This window comes from Nelumbo nucifera, chromosome 4, assembly GCF_055504915.1.
Source record: "Nelumbo nucifera cultivar China Antique chromosome 4, China Antique-T2T, whole genome shotgun sequence".
Taxonomy (NCBI): Eukaryota; Viridiplantae; Streptophyta; class Magnoliopsida; order Proteales; family Nelumbonaceae; genus Nelumbo; species Nelumbo nucifera.
In genome coordinates, this window is record NC_142652.1 from 87,372,827 (window position 1) to 87,394,406 (window position 21,580).

The following is a 21,580-nucleotide window of genomic DNA, read 5'->3' on the forward strand; positions in this document are numbered from 1 at the left end:
TGGAAATATCTTCCGATAATGATCATCATTTATGATACTATCATTGAGAAATGTTTCCAATACACGGCAGGGATGTGATGTAGGGCACCATCTTTTGGGGGGGCTGATTTGATCTCGGCTTGGGTCACGCTATGAGGCGGGAGCCATCCGTCCACCATCCCCCTCCCCCCAAAAAATAGAGGAATAAGAATAAAAAGATTTTAAATGTCTACTAGCTCAATTGCTAACCGAAACTAGGGATCAAATCCCACCTCCACCAGGATTGACGGCTAATGGGTTTGGGGAAGGGGCCACACCTGTTATGTAGTCTAAAAGAATAAGCATCTAGTGAATAAAATGCAATGTTTTTAAAATCTGATTTAGAACCAGAACCGCTTTAGCCACCAATTTTTTGGTCAATGGTTTGACCATCCAATTCAAATGGATTAAAAAATATAGAATAAAAAAATAATAATTGAAATGAAAAAAAACTTTCAAAAAAACTGTTTTTATATAAGATTGGGTTTGGGGTGAAATAGAACCGATTACCTGGATGGTTTATAGGCCAAATGGACCGATCATCCGGGTTAACGGTGGTTCGAAAACCCTGATATTACACCAAGGGTGTGTTCAACTTCAACATTGTTGATATGGCAGTTGTTTTTTGTTAAAAAAAAAAAAAAAAAGATAGGCATGATAAATTACAGATAGGCACGTTATACTTAGAGGGTGGTAATACTTAATTTGTTTGACGACAAAGAACCCCCTAAATTTTCAGATTTCAGCACTTAACCTGTAGGCAAGGTTGATAGTAAAAGTAAAGTTACTAAATTACTCATACAAACATGACAAATATCAAAATTATGAAAATAACCATTTTAAAAACACAAATCATTTGGAGATGAACTTGAATGAAAGAAGGTTGAGGGAAATCATGTGAGTACAAGGATTTTAGAAAAAATCAAATTAAAAGGGCAAAAATCATAAAATAACATAAGGATATTTGGAATTTTATAAATATTTAAATGAACATTCCATTGAGTTAATTGGCAGCATGCTAAGCGGAGGCGAAGTGTTTGAATCCAGAGGTTCAGGCGTCTTTATCACAAAACAAAGTTTTGGGGGGCTAATTGTAACGACCATTTAAGTAAAGAGTGGCTGTTTGTAATTTATCCAAAAAAACTACATAAATAATAATTTATTTATTAATCAGGAAAGAAGATCCAATTCAAATCAACTGACTTGCTATTAGAGTCTAAATATAAATCACCTTCCAGTGAGTTTTGAACACGTCAGTGCTTTAATCTGACACGGGTTTGACCTAATATTTTGTCTTTATCACTAAATAGTGGTGTGTTGGGGTCTCGGGTTTATGGGATCGCAGAAAATGTGTCCTCAAAAAGGAAGATGGAGTGTCAAAACAGAAAAGGGGTTTTTACTGTTTAGTCCACTCAAACAAATCTTAGCTCCACCATACAAGTGGGATGAATCCTAATTGTGGATCGATGCCAAATCCACGGGTAGGATGCAATTTATAGGAGGGCTACTAGTAGACTAGGAGGGGGCTGTAATTTCAGATTTCTAAGGTGGAGTGCAGTCAGTTTGCTTATACCAACAGAAAAAAAAAAAAGATGGGATGGAAAAATTTTGGAAGGTGGGATTCCAAAAAGCCTACAGAGCATTAAGAATTAGGAAAATCTACATAATATGACATGAGCAATTAGAGACGTGTAGGGTCTATCCTATCAATCTAATATAAGAAAAAGAAAATTGATATTCCAGTTCAACGGCTGTCAATTGTTCCATTTCATCGATAAACTGAAGTGGATAAGGTTTTAGGTGGCTCATCCATCCGATCAATGTAATACCTTACCAACTTGGACCCGTTTGGTGCGTCTTTTTGTGCGGTCTTTCAGTTGTTTACATGCCAAGAAGACTGATTTTCGGACTTATTCCCGTTTGGCTCATGGAAGATCTAGTCACCAAAAGATGGAGAGCCGAAAAGATGCAAGAAGCCCATTTCGGGAAGCTTCAAATAAAGCTTTCTACGTCTTTCGCATTTTGTTGAAATAAATTATTTTTTATTTTGTTAGGGTCGGCTTGGCTGATTAAAGATTTTTAATTTTAATCTGTTATTGTAACTTTACTTAGTAGGGGCACAAGGGTCATTTTCCTTATTTTTTTTCGCCCTATATATTATAATGAAGCTGGCACCGCCAACGCTGTTCCATTGCCTCTAATCCTTCTTCTCTTCTCTTCTCTTCTCTTCTCTACTCTTTTGCTGTAATCTTCAATTGGATTTACTATCAAGATGGTATCAGAGCCTGGCCATTGAATCTGGGTGATCAAGTGTCTTTTCCAAGTTGCTGAGTCTGGGCGGAACAAAGGAGTAAATCTGGGTTGATCGAATCAGATCTGCAACTGGTATCACCCTATTTTTTCCTTTTTTTTCTTTCCTTGGTCGTGTACCAAGAGGAAAACAAATGGATCTAAACCACTGAATGTCGGCAGACCCTTGTGAGGTTTTTACCTCTGTTTGTTTTGGATCGTGTGATCCTGTACCTGTGAAAGGTGGTTGTAGGTCACGTACAACCTGTTTTCTCTACTTGTTGGCTTGATGTCTTGTGTGTAAGGATCTCCCCTTGTGATTAATGCTTGTGGACCTTCTGGAAAACTAGTAGGTTGTAACTGTTATTCCGTACAGGTCTGAAAATCAGACTTGTCATATTGTTTTTTCTGGAAATTGGTGTTGGTCTTGTACACAGATTAAGTTCAAAAAACTGAAGTGTGTGTGGACTGATCACTTGTTGTGTGTGGAGATTTTTGGTCTGATATAAGGAGGGATCCCAAGTTAAGGTTTTAGATAAAAAAATTCTGTATTGACCATGTCGTTTGAGAATTCTGCTAGTTCAGGGATTTCTGGAAGTCAAAATGGAGTGAATGGGGGAATGGATATGAGTTTCCCCATGGTTGTTATTTCCTTTGATGGTCTGAATTACCTTGAATGGTCTAGGGGAATAAAACTCTACATCACTGCTAGGGAAAAAATACAATACATTAATGGGAAAGTGAAGGAACCAAAGAGCGGAAGTGCTGAATATGATAGATGGAACCAAGAAAATAGTATGGTGATGTCATGGCTCTTGGTTTCCATGTTGCCATAGGTGAGAAAAACTTTTATGTGGGCTGAAATTGCTTGTGAAATACGAGAACAAGCAAAGTCCACATATTCAGACAGAGACACTATGACAAGATATACCAATTGCAAGCTGAATTGTCCACTTGCAAGTAAGGGGAAAGGAGTCTCTCGGTGTACTATTCAGATCTGACATCGATATGGAAAGAACTTGATCACTATCAGAATGTTAACTAGAAGTGTGATGAAGATGCAAAGGCATACAAATCACTTGTATCTCAGCAACGGGTATTTGCCTTCCTCTTGGGGCTGAATCCTTCATATGAGTTCATCAGGGTGCTGATCTTGGGAAGTAAAAACTTGCCATCAGTTCAGGAGGATTATGCCTTGGTTCAGTCAAAAGAGAGTATAAGAAATATGATGAAATGTACTGAGGGGGAGCCAGTTGCCCTAGCTATCCGGAGAAGTTCAGATACTAATGTCAAAGGTGGTTTTAAGAAGGGTGACTCTCAGAAGAGAACAGATGATAAGAGTAAACTTTGGTGCACTCACTGCTAGAAGACAAGACACACTAGAGATACATGTTGGGATCTCCATGGAAAACCTAAATGGGCACAGGATTTGGGTAAGAAGTCAACACTAATCAGAGCAAGAAACCAAATCAGTAGAATCAGAAAAAAGTATAACTCAGCTAATATGGCTTCTCAAGAGATTGGTCCCATGGTAACTCAGGAAAGGCATCCCAGTTTTGACCCTAAAGAAGAGATCATCAACTCCTTCCGTGACCATTTGGAGTTATATGGTAGGACTCTTCGCTAGATGGATTCTGGTTCTACTTCTTCTACCTCCTTTGCGTCTGCATGAGGTAACACTGCCACTGCCTTCCATGTGTCATCTCATACCTCTGATTCCTCTTGGGTAATTGACTCCGGAGACTCAAACCACAAGATCGATAAGTCAAATTTATTTCAGGCATACAATCTTCTCTCTATGAGAGATAAGGTGACTAGCTGATGGTTCTTTCTCCACCATAGCCGGCCAAGGAACCATATCTCTCCCACTCGGCCTTACCCTTTCTAATGTACTACATGTTCCTAAATTACCAATAAATTTGCTTTTCATTAGTACTATTACTCACTCCTTGAACTGTTCAGTTACTTTCTATCCATCTTCATGTGTGTTTCAAGATTTGGCCTCGGGGAAGACCATTGGTAGATGAAGCATGGTGGATGGTCTCTACATGTTGGTGAATAAAGTTGGTCTTGTGGCTATAGAGTCCTTGAGTTCATCATGTGAGAGTCAAGCCTATTTATGGCACAGTCATCTTGGTCATCTTTCTTTTTCTTTTGAGTCGTTAAAAGTTATGTTTCCAAAGTTGTTTGAGTCTTTGTCAGTGAGTCAGTTGCAGTGTTAGGCATGTCAATTGAGTAAACATTGTAGAAACTCTTTTCCTTTGAGAAATAAAAGATCTGAATTTACGTTTCATATTGTTTATTCTAATGTTGTTGGACATAAGTACTTCATTACCTTGATCGATGATTACTCTAGATACACCTGGTTTACCCTATGCGATCTAGAGATGAAGTGCCTAAAATTGTGAAAGACTTTTAATGCATGGTGTTCACTCAATTCCAAACTGAAATCCATATTTTCCAGTCGAACAATGCAAAGGAATACTTCCATAGTGATCTCGCGAAATTCTTTGCTTTGAGTGGATCACTTTAACGAAACTCTTGTCCTAGGACACCCCAACAAAACGGTGTTGCTGAAAGAAAAAAAAATATATTCTTGAAGTAGCTCGTGGCTTGTTAATCCATATGAATGTTCCGAAATGTTTTTGGATGGATGTTGTTCTGTGTGCATCATCAACCGTATGCCATCTCGGTTACTAGAGTATAAGGCCTCACATTTACTTTTGTTTTCTACAGCTCCGTTGTTCCCCATTCCACATTTACTTGTCACCTACTCGGGGTCAACTTGATCCTCGTGCTATTCCTTGTGTCTTCCTTGGTTACCCTTTATCTCAAAAGGGGTATCGTTGCTATGATCCCGCCTCTCGTAAGTACTATGTCTCAATCGACGTGTCCTTCTTTGAAAATCAACATTTCTTCTCGGTTTCTCCTAAGGGAGAGAGTAAGGTTGAGGAGAAACAGGCTTAGACTCAATTACCACCTCTACCTGACCCTCCTTCATTCTGTGTCTTTCTTCGCCACCACAAAAGCCAACAGAGTTCAAGATCCATAGAACCTGACACTATGCAACCAACATCATCGGCTTCACCGGAGGTTGTTCCTTCCTATCAGCCAGGTACACTTGCTCCTATTGATATGCCTACTCCTCTCAATGTTGATTCCCCTGTCATTAATGATCTTGATGTTCCTATAGCTAAGAGAAAGGGTGTTAGATCTTGTACCACTAATCATCCTATCTGTCACTTTGTGTCCTATGGTCATATTTCATATTCATATCGTGCATTCCTCTCCTCTATTGACAGTATCCCCGTTCCTAAGAATGTGGCAGAAGGTTTATCCAAACCTGAATGGACAGATGCAATGAAGGAAGAGATTGATGCATTACACAAAAATGACACTTGGGAGTTGGTGGATCTTCCTGAAGGGAAGGAACCAGTGGGGTGCAAGTGGGTGTTTACAGTAAAACATAAAGCTGATGAAACTATTGAAAGGTACAAGGCCAGACTGGTGGCAAAAGGTTTTACACAAGTATATGGAGTGGACTATGCAGAGACTTTTGCCCTAATAGTCAAGATGAACTCTATCAGAATTCTCCTTTTACTGGTGGCAAGTCTTGATTGGGAACTTCACCAATTGGACATCAAAAATGCTTTCTTGAATGGTGACTTAGAAGAGGAAGTGTACATGACCCAACCTCCAGGTTTTTATGCCAAAGGCAATGAACAGAAAGTGTGCAAGTTAAAAATATCTTTATATGGGCTAAAAAAATCTTCTCGAGCCTGGTTTGGTAAGTTTCACTTAGCAGTTCAACAGATGGGGTTCAAACAATGTCTGTCAGATCACACACTATTTGTGAAGAAAGGTGAAGTGAAAATTACAACTCTAATTGTGTATGTGGATGACGTTGTGATCATAGGAGATTGGGAGGCTGAAATACAAAGACTAAAAAAGTTCTTAGCCACTCAATTTGAGGTGAAAGATCTAGGCCCCTTACATTATTTCCTTGGAATTGAAGTTGCCCGCTCTCACAAGGGCATCTTTATTTCCCAACAGAAATGTATACTAGATCTACTAAAAGATACAAGCAAACTAGGGGCGAGACCAATTGACTCACCAATTAAACCTAACCATCAACTGGGAGAACCAGGGAGAGTTCTTGAAAGATGTGAAGAAGCTTCAGAGACTTGTAGGGAGACTCTTGTATTTGTCTATGACCAGGCCTGATATTGCTTACGCAGTGGGTGTCCTTAGTCAGTTCATGCACAATCCTAGAACAACTCACCTTGAGGCTGTAGAGAGGATCCTCAGATACCTCAAAAAGTTTCCTGGAGTTGGGGCTTGCTGTTCTAGAAACATGGACATTTAAAGGTGGGAGTATATATTGATGTTGATTGGGCAGGGGCAATTGATGATTGAAAGTCTACTAGTGGATATTGTTTCTTTGTGGGGGGGAACCTAGTCACATGGAGAAGTAAGAAGTAAAGTGTGGTGGCTAGATTTAATGCTGAAGCAGAATACAGAGCTATGTCTCATGGAGTTGCTGAAATCATGTGGATAAGAAATTTGTTAGGAGAACTGGGTTTTACAGTTAGCAATGCTATGTCACTCTATTGCAACAATAAGGCTGCTATCAACATTGCAACTAATCCAATCATCCATGATAGGACAAAACACATTGAAGTGGGCAAACATTTTATTAGAGAGAAACTTGTAAATGGAGAAGTGTGCACCCCATATGTCAGCTCAGAAGAACAACTTGCAGTCATCTTCACCAAAGGTCTTCATCATGTGCGGCACAATGATTTGTGTGCACAAGTTGGGCATGATTGGCATCTATGCTCCAACTTGAGGGGAAGTGTTGAAATAAATTGTTTTTTTATTTTGTTAGGGTCTGTTTGGCTGATTAAAGCTTTTTTAATTTTAACATGTTATTGTAACTTTACTTAGTAGGGGCACAAGGGTCATTTCCCTTCTTATTTTTTCCGCCCTATATATTATAATGAAGCTGGTGCCACCAGCACTATTCCATTGCCCCTAATCCTTCTCCTTTCTTTCTTCTTCTCTTCTCTTCTCTTCGCTTCGCTTCGCTTCGCTTCGCTTCGCTTCTCTTCTCTTCTCTACTCTTCTGCTGTAATCTTCAATTGAATTTACTGTCAAGACGTTTTATTCTCGTGCGGAAAGATATGGAAAGACATGCATCTACCAAACGTGCTTCGAGCTGCTCAGATCTTCATGCAAAATCTCAATGCGTCTTTTGCATGTCATAGCTAACAGAAGATCTTCCCAAAAAAGAAGTGCCAAACGGGCCCTAGTCTCTGAGATGCTCCCACAGTCCCACATTCAAAGTTTAATTGTGGGAAATCATTCTCTTACGCTGTGTTTGGTTTGAAAGAAAAAAATAGGAAAAGGTGGGGTGGGGAAACTGTACAATCACAGTTAGATTCTAGACTATTTGAACGTCATTATTTTAGACGTTTTGGGAATGAGACTGGACCTTCTATTTGGGGCCAGAGATCAACTCTTGGGCCTTCTCTTAACCATATCCTTTGATTTGAAGCTCTAACCCAACCTAAATCCGAATCAATCAGTAACTTGTTAAGAATTTAGGGTTCGTTTGGTTTACGCAAATAGGGGTTCAAAATCGGAATTGGAATGGTCTATTTCAATTCTAAGTATTTGGTTGAGCATTATGAGAAACCTATTCCCATTCCTGGTGGAATGGCATTTCTCATTTGAGGGAATGACCATTACCTCCCCCTCCCTTGCCAGCGGATTCTATTCTGATTCCGATTCCAGTCTGAGCCAAACTGAAACAGGTGAAGAGAATAGACCAATCCGATTCCGACTGTGACCAAAGGGACCCTTGGAAGCTTCAGTTTGTGCACCTTGCGTCCTGTGGACTCTGGGATTGAACCATGGTGCTATTGACTGAGTACTAGTTAGGAATTGAGCCTTGAATTGGGATGACTGAATTCAGACCTAACTTGCTGGGATCACCCACTATACCTCATTCCCACGAAAAGAAATCAAAAACTGTACCCATTAAGTGGTCCTTGCCATATAATCATCGGTTTTTTTTTTTTTCGTAATATTACAAGGAATTATATGGTCCATGCAAATACTGTAGTGTGGATTGTGAAGATGTGGGTAATTTATCAGGCAAAACAGATGAAAATTTTCTGTAAATGTTATCTATATGAATCATAGCAGGGTTCAGGTTGTTTTGTTTACAAAATTTCCAATGCCTTGATCCCATTATTAAGCAGAAGTCCTTGAAAAGCACAACCACTTGGCTGCATCTTTGACATGGCAGTGGACATTACAGCTTTTTCATAACTGAAGGAACCTTCACCTAATTCAGTAGGCAGTGTGCTGCAAAATTGGGTATCTGTGATGGAAGGAAGACATCTCAGACTTGCTCAAGCACAAGATTGCATTCAGAAGCCTTCTCGAGTCTCTTCCAAAGGGATGGATTTCAGACCTTCAGGTCCTTAGACTTGCCCTTCAACAGCTGAAATTACCAAAAAAAAAACGTCAGCACTTAAATTTTCTTCGAAGACAATAATTTGTTCAAGACAAACAAAGGAAGATAGGAATGCCATAATCATATTAAACCTTTGTTCAAAAGAAAAAAGAAATAGAAGATATTGTATAGGAGATGGATAATTTCTCAACCTGTTCAATAGATGTTTCCTATGGATGATTATAGGACAGACATTGATATGGCAGCAGAGCGAAGCTTTAAACCATCTTCTTCCCATTTAGACTGTGGAGCAGTAGCTCCAGCAATAAATGTCTGCAGAATATGGGAAAACTTAAATAAGAAAACAATATAAATTATTGAAAATATTAAAAAAATGAGATGAAGGTTCCAATGGAAAATGAAGGCCTTTCAAATTCCAAGTTCAAAACCGAGCAACCATGTGATCAAACACTGAAGAACATGCATGTATAAGTACCTTCCCACTGTTAACAGCAGCCACTAATGCGACATGCTGTTCATCTATGCCAAACTCATAAAAATAGTAGGTCCTGAAACAAATCAATTATCAGAACAGTGTAAATTAGATGGACGTCTTCTTAAGATACAGATAATATTCTTGACCAAATGATTTAAAAGTATTTTACTGAGAAGTGAGAACAACAAACGAACTCAAATATATTACTGGTTAATTGACTTGATATCATGCCCCCTAGTGACTCAGAGGTTTCACACCCATTTAGCAATGGTCATGGGGAAGGTAAGTGGAATTGTAGACAAGTATCATAAATTTTCATCCTAAGGGCACAGTGCATATTTATAGCCTAATACATAAGTATGATTTTACAATATTGGCACAGTGAGCATACCTGAGACCTTCATCTTCCTTGATTTTGATCGTGCGTGCAGAGTATAAGGTTGCCCCACCTATACAATAAAAAACCAGATAGAGCAGAATTTGATAAGTGAAGACAGGTCCTTGTTCTCAGATAAAGTAGATATATCCTTTTCTTTTTTTTTTTTGACAAAGTTGGTATACGTATATCCTAATACATCAAGTGAAATAAGAAGTAAACTATCAAGAGAAAAAAAATCAATTTCCCAACTTAAAAGTAGAATCCACTTCAAATTTACCTGGAACAAAGATATTTGCTGCCTCTTTCAAGGATCCTAAATCTGTAATATCTTTGGCCTGTTCAATTCAGTAAATGGTATGAGATTACTCAGGGAACATCTACCAGAATTGCCCACAATATGTTCTCTGTAAAATAATACTTTTTTTAATAAAAGAAAAAAATCATAGGGGCTATTAGTTGGTGTAATGGTAAAACCTCAGGGTGGCATGCATGGGATCATGGGATCCAGTCTAAGAAAAAAATGCCAAAGGTTAGGACTGTACCCAATCTACCCCTCTCAATACCCCAGATGGTTTGTACCAACATTGGTAATGACCTTTTTTCAAATAAAATAAGATTTCATAGAATAAAAATAGAAAAAGGAGAAACAGGAGACAGGTGAAACTAATATGAAAATTAAAGTCAAGTTGATATAAAGATCTAACAACAATTTGCTTTTCATAAAAATCATTCCCACATCCCAAAATGAGTCCCTTAACTAGAAACTGGAAATGCTGGTTTTCATGCAAGATTGAATGAAAAGTATTTGGCACTTGCTATATGCTTAAAGATCAAAGACATAAACCAATAACCAAGGGAAAAGAAATGCACAAAAAAATGATATCAGAAAGAGGCCGATGCTTAAGAAGCATTGTAGGTGATAGTAAAATCATATTCTGATATTACATCTGAAGATGAGTAGTATATCAATTATCATGTGCATAAAAAATGATACAAAAATCAGACAGAATCTTTCTTATTTTCCCATCATGATAAGCAATCAGAGTGACAGTGACAAAAAAGTAAGAAGCTTTACTTAGGTGGATATGAACATGGTAACCCCGCCTCAAGTAAGGGCCCCTAATGTGTTTACTACCTAGTTGGTAAGGACAGTAACTGCCAAGGAGAGCATCGAAGTTCTAAGGTACAATTAACCATCAATGACTCCAAAAATTTATGCATGTTGTCAATAAGAGCTGAAGCTAGAAAAGTATTTAAAAGGATTTCCCTTTAACTGAGAATTAATTATAGATCATATCCTTGCTTTGGAGAAAATATCAAAAGCACAAGAATCAACACTGCACAAACCTCTAAGAAAGTGATTTTTAGCTGATTGGTTGGGCGAGTAACAACACTCAAAACTTCTGACCTGTGGATCAATCAATAAAACAAAGAGTTGCAAGAAGAAAATACTGAACAAGGTTTGGATACTACCTACTAAAATTGTAAAAGTAGAAGTAAATACAAGATAAATATGGAAATAAGGAGCAAATTGGGGACTATTTCCATAAAAAAAGTTACAGTTATTGATACTGATGTCGGATGTGAATAACCACTGCATATACAACAGGAACACAATGTGGGATGACATACCCATCAGGAGATGCAAAACGTGCTCCAAAAGTTTTGGGTTTGGCCTTATCTCCATACAGTGATAACCCAGCACTGAAATCCTACAGCAGTGAACCACAGCTAATCAAAAAAAAAAAAAATTCAGTATCTGTTAAATTAAAGCTTTTATGTACCTGACCACAAGAAGGATGGGTGGATAGGTTTGCACATAAATCACCATTCTTTCCCGTGAAGATTGTTTCATCACATAATGATCATCTCAAGGGGTATATTAGGTACTAGAACCCAAAAGGAAATAGTGAACAGCCCCCCAATTAATGTATTCATGAAAAAGAAGTTTTGATATCCAAATCTTAAACTAAAGGAAAGAATAACAAAAGGAAAAGTAAAGAATAGGTGAGAACTTGCACATCTAGTCATCTAGTCATCTAGTCAGCATTATATGCTATAAAGATACAAGTGCCAGTGTGCCATAATGAATCCAATAGTGAGGGTCATTCATGTTGAGCATCTTGTAATCGACAGTGGGAATCGTTAAGTTGTTCATATTTATAAGAACAGAGATGCCTTATCTCTGGTTGTATGACAATACCACATGCTGTTTATTATAGGGCCACTACCCAATGTTGTTTCTGGCTATGGGTGTGATGGACTCGATATTAACCTAAATTGAGATTTTTTGCATAAAGTGGCCACACATTATTTATCATGGAATCCCAAAAACAACAGCTAGCAGTTAAGATGGTATTATATAGGCCTACCCTGGGTTTATGAGGGATCTTGCCTTACTATATTGTGGATACAAATCAAGCAAAGATATGCTTAAGATCATTGAAGAGATGTAACTACTAGCAGACAACCGCAGAGCAGATTCTCTACTAAGATCTATTTGATATGCCTCAAGAAGCAATAGTCACAGTTCTAGTTTTCACCAATTTATGCCAACTGTGCTTTGAGATATAAAATTTAGCTTCTACCTCCTAAATAGTCCTAATCTTACCTCTCTCCCAAGTGATGTTAAATATCTCTTGGAAGCGGAATTTTAATAACTTCCACTAAAATCGGCTTATTGCATTTAAACGTTACATTTTGAAGCGAAATCAATAATGATTCAACTATTCTTTCCGATAAAAGTCATTTAAGGCTATGTTTGGTTTGAAGGAAAAGGTAGGGAAACCCTTACAAGGTTTGTAAAGGTTTCCCTGCATTTCCTTTCTTTTCCCTACTTTTTCCTTCAAACCAAACGCAGCCTAAAGTTAAGCCATAGAAACATGTAGAATTAGGGAAATAAGATGCTCTAGCTAAGGAGAATGTGACTAACAAGTTACGCAAAACCTCTTTTCTCTGAGATGTACTAAGAAAAAGAAAATAGCAGTAGGGATAAATTCCGGCGAGCAAATTATTGCAAATTCACTACAGAAGGCCACTAAATTATTGCAGCTATTATGACTATCCATTCTGAAAGAACTCAACACCAAAGACATTAAAAATTATGTATATAGTATATACCTCAGGTTCCATGATGTCTTCGAACTCAGGCGGAACTCGAATAGAGAATCCATCACCGAAGAATTGAAACCACGATTTCGTGTTCAAAATGCCAGAAAGAATCGACTTCTTCGGAGCCACGGTGTCAGCAGAAGCTACGGAATCCTTGTGAAAGAGTCTTAGGGCTTCGGTTACGGACACAATGGAGATGGCAGCAGTCTTGAGAACGAACTCTCTCTTGGAGGTGTTGCAGATACTGAATCTGGACAGGAGCTTCCATTTGGGATTCGGTACCTTCGGATTAGGGTTAGGATATTGTGGAGGTTTCGTGGGATGCGAAGAGAGGGGCAGAAGGATGGCCATCGGAGAGTCTTGACAACATCCATGGCGGACAAACGGACTAGATAACGTCGAACGGGATAATAGAGATCATATACAGATTATGGGAACACCGCAACAAAGGGGTAGTTGGAGTAAATTCCTTAAAGTTAATGGGCATTTATTTAAGCGTAATGGACTTCAGAAATTGCCAGAAGCCCAGAATCATAAATATCATTCTGCATGTTTGCCACGTGGCTAGTATATGCTTATCTGGCAATTAACCCACAGATTTGAAGGGTGTTTCGATCTTTAGAAAATTCGTGGACAACCTGAGTCACCTGACCTCCTGGCTTCGACAAACTGAAAAGACCTAATTACCCTTATCTTATTTTCATGGATATTAGACGTTAGTGGAAACGTTTGTCTTATCCTTATTCGAACTCGACCACCCATTCATTCACCCAACGCAAATCCAGACCATCAAAATGAGAACGATAGAAAGAGAGAGAGAAAGGGAGAGAGAGAAGGGAGCACTCTCTGCTCAATTCCATTTCCTACCATTTCTCTCTGTTATTCTCTTCCATGGAAACCATCTTCTCTCCTCACTCTTTCTGTCCTCTCTTTGGCGCAAAATCTTACTCCTCAAAGATCCTTCTGTCTGCCTCTCTTCAACCCAGATCAAATTCTGTCTACTTCAAACCCATCAATTCAAGTCTCAAGAAACCATCTCCTTCATCAGTAGCTACCCCACTTTCAATCCCCAGAAGCTGGGTCTCCCATGTCCACCAAGGATTAGCAGCTTTAGCACTCACTCTTGCTATCAATTTTTGCCCGATTTCGCCCAGTGGTTCAGCAATTGCATCAGAATTCGATGTCCTCAGTGAGGGCCCACCGACGGAATCATATGTTGTAGACGATGCGGGTGTCCTTAGCCGTGTGACAAGATCTGATTTGAAACAGTTACTTTCGGATTTGGAATCCAGAAAGAACTTTCACATAAATTTTATCACAGTTCGCAAGCTTACTGTAAGTTGGGAGTCAATCTATCTTTAGTACATTGTAGTTCGGGTTCTTTTAGGGAACTCGTTTGGTGATTTAAGGATGTGGGTTTCTCTGCTCTTTGAATTTTTCAAACATGATGGGAGAAAAGCATTTTATATTGAAGTTTCTTGTGATTTTGTTTTGTATGCTTAGAATCTATGGGACTGTAAGATTCTGGGTTTCTTAGTTTCTGGTTTGAAATGCCAAATATTATGACAGAGCAAAGCTGATGCTTTCGAGTATGCTGACCAAGTTCTGGAGCGTTGGTATCCCACCATTGAAGAAGGCAACAACAAAGGGATTGTAGTGCTTGTTACTAGTCAGAAAGAAGGGGCGATCACAGGTGGGCCTGCATTCATCAAGGCTGTTGGTGACACTGTTCTTGATGCAACCGTATCAGAAAATCTTCCCGGTAAGCAAGATCATTGTTTTGGTTCTGCAATAAGGCTTGCATTACACATCCATGCATTGTCTCATAAAGAGCACACTCGGATCACACATTTTTACATCTTCCGAGAATTCAGTTTATGGGTCTGAATCCTTAAATCCTTAAATCCTTAAAACCCTTAACTTCTGAGAATTCAGTGAAGTTTCTTGTAACTTTTACTCTCAGAGATGAAAATAGACTGGATGTTTCACCAAACTGATAATCTCTGAACTACAATAACCATTATTATATGGAGGCCAATAAAAATATGTTGAAGCTCAATGGAGGAATACTATTAGATAAATGTTTCTTTTTCTCTCTCTTATTTGAGATTTGCATGCTTACTTGTTATTGAGGTCAATTTGTTCCCTGATTTGCCTAGATTTCCTTTTTCCTTTTTTTCCTTCCATGCTGATAAAGAACATTTTCTCTCCTTAATGGCAATCATGATAGCCAAGGGCTTTTTGGTTCAGATCTTTTGAAGATTTATATTATGAATTTTGCTAGCAAGAACACATGGTACTTTTTTAGAATTGGATTTCAGCACTTCCAAGTAAAAGGCACACTTTTCCTTGTTAAGACTTACCTTTAAACTCACTAATCTTCATCTGGAATTTCTTATATTTATCATATATTATTCAACAATAGCTAGAAATATAAATTTTGTTTTAGAAGATAACTGATGGGTGATTGAATTACTGTATCATGTTTGTAGTCTTGGCTACGGATGAAAAGTACAATGAAGCTGTGTATAGCACAGCCAAACGGCTTGTTGCTTCCATTGATGGGCTCCCAGATCCTGGAGGGCCCAAGTTCAATGAGAACAAGAGAGAATCGAACTTCAAGACCAAGGAAGAGACAGAGGAGAAACGTGGACAGTTCAGTCTTGTTGTTGGAGGTTTGTTGGTGATTGCCTTTGTTGTTCCTATGGCACAATACTATGCTTATGTCTCCAAAAAGTAAGTTTGATGTGTACAAGAGCTAGTTGTACAAATTCTTGTGTAGAGTGACCAATTGACTTGAAGTTGCCCACTAGAGGATAATAATAGTTTTTTGCATTATCTATATAAATAAATGTTATTCTAAAATTACTCTGTTTAGTCAGGTTCAGACTGATATATATTTGGAATGATGTCCAAGAGAGTAGATAATCATTGCAAAATGTTATTCCCATGAGCATTGTCATACCCATAAAAAATATCGTAAAAGTAATAATGGTATCCAAGGATCTATCTAGCAAACTAAACATGGCCCTTTGACAGACTGAACCTCACTGTGTACCTTATTTTATAAAATTAGTCATATGTAGAAAAGAATTTCCACTACATGATTTTACTATATGTCAATGACTTCCGATAATGAAGTATGAGATTCCATCGCTGAATTTCTAGCCCTAATTTACTGATAACATAATTTGTATATATTATATTGATTAAAAAGAAAAATGTGAATTTATTACAGCAGAAAAGAATAAGTTGGCTCCTTAGAACTTGAGCTTGAGAAGGAACGGCATTTTGTCTGAGAAAGGTGGGTCAGAATATTTTCCAGTCAGTATTTGAGATGAGACATATTGATTTGCAGCTTCAGTATAGTGGATTCCGTCCCAGTTTACATATTCAGTTGTATCATTGCACCCTTTGGCTGTAACTGAGCTCCCATTCAGAGTCTTGGTCTGGCCACATGAGATCCGAATGTCATAGTTTAATGGTGCACCTCCATACCCACAGCAAGTCATTATGGGTTGTTCAAACCCTGAAAATTTTCAATCTTGAAAGATTAATTACCTTTATTATGAATTATAACAAGAACAAATAAACTGAAATTAATCATCTCTAGAACACTTACTTTGGAACTAATACAATATTTCTATTGTTACTTATAAAAAGAATAATTGTCTTTGGAACTTAATCCATTATCTCTTTTACCTATGCCTTCACATTATCAATATTCTAGTGATACCTTCCAATATTTTCATGAGAACAGTAGAGAATCAATTTCCTTGTAGAAACCAAATATCTAGCAGGAAATTGTATGGATTATCTAAGAAAAACATTCCTAGACTTTAATTTCATGGTACAGAGTGAGGATCATTTCTTAAACAGATCAAAAAGCCATTTGAACATTCACGCAAGCATTCAATCGTCTTCCTAACAGAGAAATCAAGTGCCATATATCTATTTGTGTGTGTGATGCACAGATTTGTTGGTTCAGGTATCAAGGTGTAATAAATGATATCACTACTTACCGTATCGAGAATAGTTTGCTATTAGGTTGACCTTTATTGAAAAAACATCGACATAAGTAATGTTTGCATCAATAAATTGGCCCTGTAATTTTCTGCAAAGAGCATGTAGCTGTAAATTGAAAAGTTTAGCAGCACGATTATGTGAGCTGACACATCCTAGTTCATCAAGCTTAGATGGATCTTTTCCAAATGTGGCAATGTTCTGAGGTAAGCATCCTAAAGGACCAGTATTGTGAACCCAAAACCTCCTTGCCCCTTGGTCATATAACCTCTGTAAGAAAAACAAGAGAGAAGAACACGTTAAGAAATTTACTCTCAATTACTTGGGCATGTAATAACATTATGGAAAACAATGAGGATAAAAATTTATTTGAGACAAAGAAATGGCTAAAACCTTATCTTATTCTTTTTCAGGAAAAGAAAAACTAAAAAGGATAAGGTAGAAAAAATGCTTTAATACTTTAATGTATTAAGGAAGAATTTCACCTAACCTTAATTCCAGCTTCAAACTCCAACAAGATGGTTGGAATTGAAGCAATAACTTGGTCCTCTGTTTTAGAATAAAATGCACCAGCAAGATCGTTTTGGCCTATGTCAAACATGTAAAGGCTCTGGTTGAAATAACCTTCCAGGGGGAGGTATTTATTTGGTTTCTTGCCTACAAAAAATTGAAAATTATTGGTGTCAGCCAAATTTCATAATTATAACAAAACCAAAGGGCAACGAAGTTGGTGTATAGATGTGTGAGATGAGTAGAAATGATCAGTCCGTTTGTTTTGCATGTGGTTTGCTTATGACTACTTATTGGCTAACAAATTAATTCAGTAATTAAATATATCACAATAAAGAAATGAAGAATGATGTTTTAAATTTGCAGAAGGTTGTACTGCATACAACATCCAGGTATAGTGAGTAAAGTATAGAAAATTTACAATTCAAAGTCAGTGCAAGCACATTGTTGATCAACACTCATAAAACTTAAAAAGGAAAAGGAACAAGTAAATGAACCATACTTTTAGACAGCAATTCAAGAACACGAGCTTTGAATCGGAAAAACTGAGCAACCTGAATCCCAAATGAAAATGGGCTGACAGATGATGCAGTTGCTGGGAGTATAGTAGAGCCTGCAGCTGCAAAATTACAACCCTTCTGGAAAGTTGGTGTGCCAACAGAGTCCAAGTAGGCATTTAGAAATGGCAGGTCCATTGCATCCACTACATCAAAATACAGGAAAATAAGAAACAGGTAAGGTGGATTGACTTATTTATTTATTTGCATGGTCAGGGGTAATTCTAAAGTTGTAATGGCCATTCATTGCTTTTGAGAAAAACTCTTAATGTCTCATGGAAATGTAATCATTTCTAAGAGGAGAATGTAATTCAATGTATAAGATCATGAATATATCAAGTACTATGGATGAAACAAGATTATATTCTAATAGACAGAGTAATATTACAACATTATTTTCATAGTTCATTGTTTGCAAAAAAGTACTCACATTGCATTAACAAATACTAAAATTACTTAAATGTGTTCTTACCATAATAAAATAAAGGTTTCTTAATTGGCTAAAAATATAAACACCCTGAGAAGAAGATAAGATTGGATAAAAAACTTTGTTTGCGGACTGGTTAAACTATTTCCTACTTATGTGAATTATCATATTAATAGAGAGAGAGAGAGAGAGAACTCAGAGAAGTTCAGGACTAGCATATGCTTCATTAAATTACTGGTCCTATCTGCCTTCCAATTTCCTTGTCTATCAAATATATCTCTTGATTGGATGGTGGTTTCAGAGTTAGTTTCTGGGTTGCAGGCAATACAAAGAGTTGAATTGCCAACAGTGGTGAACAATCCAGAACTGTTGATCCAGGATTCCAACTTGTAAATAATAGATGCATGACTGATGACTCTATGAGCCCCCATGGAGTCTGTTCTCTGTTGCTTCATACTTAAAACAAACTATAATACAAAATCCCCCATTTAGTTTCAGAGAACTTACTCAGGAAATCAATGATCAGGCGGCCATCACAGAACCGCCCAGATGGCTTGTGGAAATAGGTCTGTCCATTAGGTGGGTCAAGACTTTCACCGATCCCTGCAGCAACAAGACCACCCGTGTCGGAATTCGAATCTCCAAAGTTGAACACTGCCGGATAACTGAAATCAATCGTCTCTGCCAGGGGTGAAGAAAACAGGAAAATTAAGGTGAGAAACGAGAGAGAGGGAATATTCAGAACCATGTCTACCGCAATGGAACTGTGTTACATCCAAGCTGTTTGTATGTTAACCAACTACCAAAGTACCAATCACTACGAAAAAAGTTTGAAAGTTGGTGGAATATGTTTGTCGTACAAGTGACCCCTAAACCAGCTTACACGTGTTTATTTCAGAATACCATACTTGCCCCTACCCGGTATTAACTTACCATATTTGCCCTTACCTGAAATTGTGCCGACTAAAGAATTTAGTCTAAGTTTGGGAGTGATTAAACCAACAGACACTTATTTTAGGCTGAAATCACATCAATAAGTACTAATTTGCATTTGGGAAATAAGTGCTTATTTCCTTCTTGTCATTTTCAAAATACATGTACTATCTGAAATAAGTGCTTTTTTACTAAACACTTGTGAGCGTTTATTAGAATAAATACATATTATATAAGTATTTATTTTTGAAATAAGCATTCTCAAACTCTGCCTTAGATTAGTGACCAAAATGTATATGAACAATAAACTTGATTACTTAATTATAATTATTGTCTTAACATTGAAGGGCATTTTCGATATTATGCAAAAGCAAATGGTCTGAAAATAAGTTGGATCACATCCATATAATGAAAACTTGAAAGCAAAGGATTGAGTTTTCCTTCAGCAGATTGCAAAGCCATCCTGGCCACCCAAAGTGGCAAAGTGCTGTACTGTTGTTAGTGATAGTGAGCCAAGATCGTCCCTCGGCGGGACTTGAGATAGCGTCTAGTGGGAGTCCTCTCTCTTTCTCGTATTGCTTTTTTTCTCTATATTTGGTGAATGGTGATATAGGGGTGCAGGCCCAACCCTAAAATTTGGATTTAAGGTTTGAGTCTAAGGTCAAGTCTGACTTTTCAACCTGCATCTAGCCTGCATTATAGTTTAATGTACTCGGATTGAGCTTGGGACTGGGCCGAGCTCAGGTTGGTCAATGAACCCATTCTAAAATTATACATGTATGTATATTTTTTATGTAAATATGTATACATATATGTGTGTATATATGTAAATATGTATACAAATATATATGTATATACATAAATATGTATATATTTATGTATATATGTATGTTTATAATCAAGCCAAGTTTGGGCTACCTAAGGGCTAGGCCCAGCCCGAAAAATAAAAAAGTCTAAATTCTTAGGCCTGAGCCCAACTTGAGGATCGAAAAATCAAGCCCAACCCATGTAAAATTTCAGGTTGGACCCGCCCAAGTTGCATCCCTACACCCGAATCACCGTAGAGGTTGTTTGAATAGTACAGCACCACACTATTAAAACCCCATCCTCAATTTTGGTAATAAGGGGATTCAAATCCCTGTTTCTACTGAAACAAACCAGCTAACATACTAAGGCAGTGTTTGGAACTGCTTAAATCTCGTGGACAGGACCGTTCAAGATTTGGTCGCATTTGGCTGGGTGTGGATGGGACCGGTCCTATCCACACCCCAATATAGCGTGGACAAGTCCCGTCCACACCCCAATTTCTCATCCACGGTAAAATCTCGTGGTTGGGGACCATCCACACTTGATTTTTGATCCCTACTTCACACTTTCCCTGAAAAGCTACCCTATTGTCTGTTTCACATTTTAATATTTTTGTCAATAAAATATTAATTATTTTACTTAATTTTTTAAAATTTTAATGTTTTATCAATAAAATTATATTTAAATTATATTTTTAAACTTTTAATTATTTTATTATTGTTTTTATAAAAAAATAATATCTATTGGTTAATATTAATTCATTGATGCATTTTTTAATATATTTATCATATAAAATTCAAAAATTAGATATTTATGATTAATTATGTAGATCAAGGTTTTCGAACCGTCGTTGATCCAGACGGGCATACCGTTTAGCTCAGGAACTGTCCAGGCAAGCGGTTCCATTTTACCCCAAACACGGTTTTTGGCTAAAAATCGTTGAAAAAGTCAACAACCCGTTAACCCGAGCGGTCAAACCATCAACCTGTTCAGCATTTTTTTACCCTTTTTATTTTTAATTATTTTTTTATTTTTTTAATTTGTTTGTCAAAACGGGCCATCCGTTCGAATCAAATGGTCGGACCGTTGACCCAGAAACTGGTGGCCAGAATGGTTCCATCTCCAGGTCATTTTTTTAAATGTTGGTGTAGATCATTCATAAAATGTACACGAGATACATGGAATCAAAATAGTGTAGTCCAGTCTACACCACACTACAGAACGCCACTATGGGTGTAGATTGGTCCAGTCCACACAATTTGTCCACAGTTCAGAACAACTGTGGATTGTGGCGTGGTATGGATTGATCCCTGCCACAGGGTGTGGTGTGGAGCAGTCCACACCCACTAATTTCTCATCCACACTACAGAACACTCCCTAAGCCACCCCTCAGTTGGCTCAGTGTGAGTCTTTAGGAGTAATCATTTTTGCTAATCTTAATTTGGCCCGGGCTTATATTCCATAGAGTTGTCAATAGGTTGGGTCTACCCAATAAAACCGAATTGACTTATCAGTTATGGTTTCTGAGTATCGTGTCCCAATTATAATTGGGTCGAAAATGGTTTTT

General features: G+C 37.6%; 3 protein-coding genes across 3 annotated transcripts; 1 reads left to right on the top strand and 2 right to left on the bottom strand.

Annotated features, from left to right (window-relative positions):
* Positions 1-8,458: 8,458 nt before the first annotated feature.
* Positions 8,459-13,219, bottom strand: LOC104613002 (tagatose-6-phosphate ketose/aldose isomerase, putative (Mog1/PsbP/DUF1795-like photosystem II reaction center PsbP family protein)). Its single transcript, XM_010280680.3, has 8 exons — positions 12,766-13,219; positions 11,278-11,357; positions 10,993-11,053; positions 9,923-9,980; positions 9,658-9,715; positions 9,267-9,339; positions 8,983-9,103; positions 8,459-8,818 (listed from the first exon to the last, which is right to left on the bottom strand). Exons 1-7 carry the CDS (start codon positions 13,105-13,107, stop codon positions 9,011-9,013), a joined length of 765 nt encoding a protein of 254 aa, XP_010278982.1. The 5' UTR covers positions 13,108-13,219; the 3' UTR covers positions 8,459-8,818; positions 8,983-9,010.
* Positions 13,220-13,542: 323 nt separating this feature from the next.
* LOC104612994 (UPF0603 protein At1g54780, chloroplastic-like) lies at positions 13,543-15,621 on the top strand. The gene is made up of 3 exons (XM_010280669.3): positions 13,543-14,091; positions 14,326-14,518; positions 15,249-15,621. Exons 1-3 carry the CDS (start codon positions 13,648-13,650, stop codon positions 15,494-15,496), a joined length of 885 nt encoding a protein of 294 aa, XP_010278971.1. The 5' UTR covers positions 13,543-13,647; the 3' UTR covers positions 15,497-15,621.
* A 166-nt stretch (positions 15,622-15,787) lies between these two features.
* On the bottom strand, positions 15,788-19,066 carry LOC104612983 (GDSL esterase/lipase At1g54790-like). Its single transcript, XM_010280659.3, has 5 exons — positions 18,781-19,066; positions 17,792-17,992; positions 17,270-17,436; positions 16,779-17,049; positions 15,788-16,285 (listed from the first exon to the last, which is right to left on the bottom strand). The coding sequence occupies exons 1-5, from the start codon at positions 19,019-19,021 to the stop codon at positions 16,017-16,019; spliced, it is 1,149 nt and encodes a 382-aa protein (XP_010278961.1). The 5' UTR covers positions 19,022-19,066; the 3' UTR covers positions 15,788-16,016.
* Positions 19,067-21,580: the final 2,514 nt, after the last annotated feature.

Excerpts from the sequence above, each read along its gene's own strand:
- LOC104613002 (XM_010280680.3), bottom strand. The coding sequence starts at position 13,107 with ATGGCCATCCTTCTGCCCCTCTCTTCGCATCCCACGAAACCTCCACAA. Across the intron at positions 11,358-12,765 it reads AAGACATCATGGAACCTGAG|GATTTCAGTGCTGGGTTATC; the intron begins GTATATACTATA and ends TCACTGCTGTAG. Across the intron at positions 9,981-10,992 it reads TAAAAATCACTTTCTTAGAG|GCCAAAGATATTACAGATTT; the intron begins GTTTGTGCAGTG and ends TGAATTGAACAG.
- LOC104612994 (XM_010280669.3), top strand. The coding sequence starts at position 13,648 with ATGGAAACCATCTTCTCTCCTCACTCTTTCTGTCCTCTCTTTGGCGCA. Across the intron at positions 14,092-14,325 it reads TCACAGTTCGCAAGCTTACT|AGCAAAGCTGATGCTTTCGA; the intron begins GTAAGTTGGGAG and ends ATATTATGACAG. Across the intron at positions 14,519-15,248 it reads CGTATCAGAAAATCTTCCCG|TCTTGGCTACGGATGAAAAG; the intron begins GTAAGCAAGATC and ends TCATGTTTGTAG.
- LOC104612983 (XM_010280659.3), bottom strand. The coding sequence starts at position 19,021 with ATGGTTCTGAATATTCCCTCTCTCTCGTTTCTCACCTTAATTTTCCTG. Across the intron at positions 17,050-17,269 it reads AGTTTGAAGCTGGAATTAAG|AGGTTATATGACCAAGGGGC; the intron begins GTTAGGTGAAAT and ends TTTTTCTTACAG. Across the intron at positions 16,286-16,778 it reads AGCAAACTATTCTCGATACG|GGTTTGAACAACCCATAATG; the intron begins GTAAGTAGTGAT and ends GAAAATTTTCAG.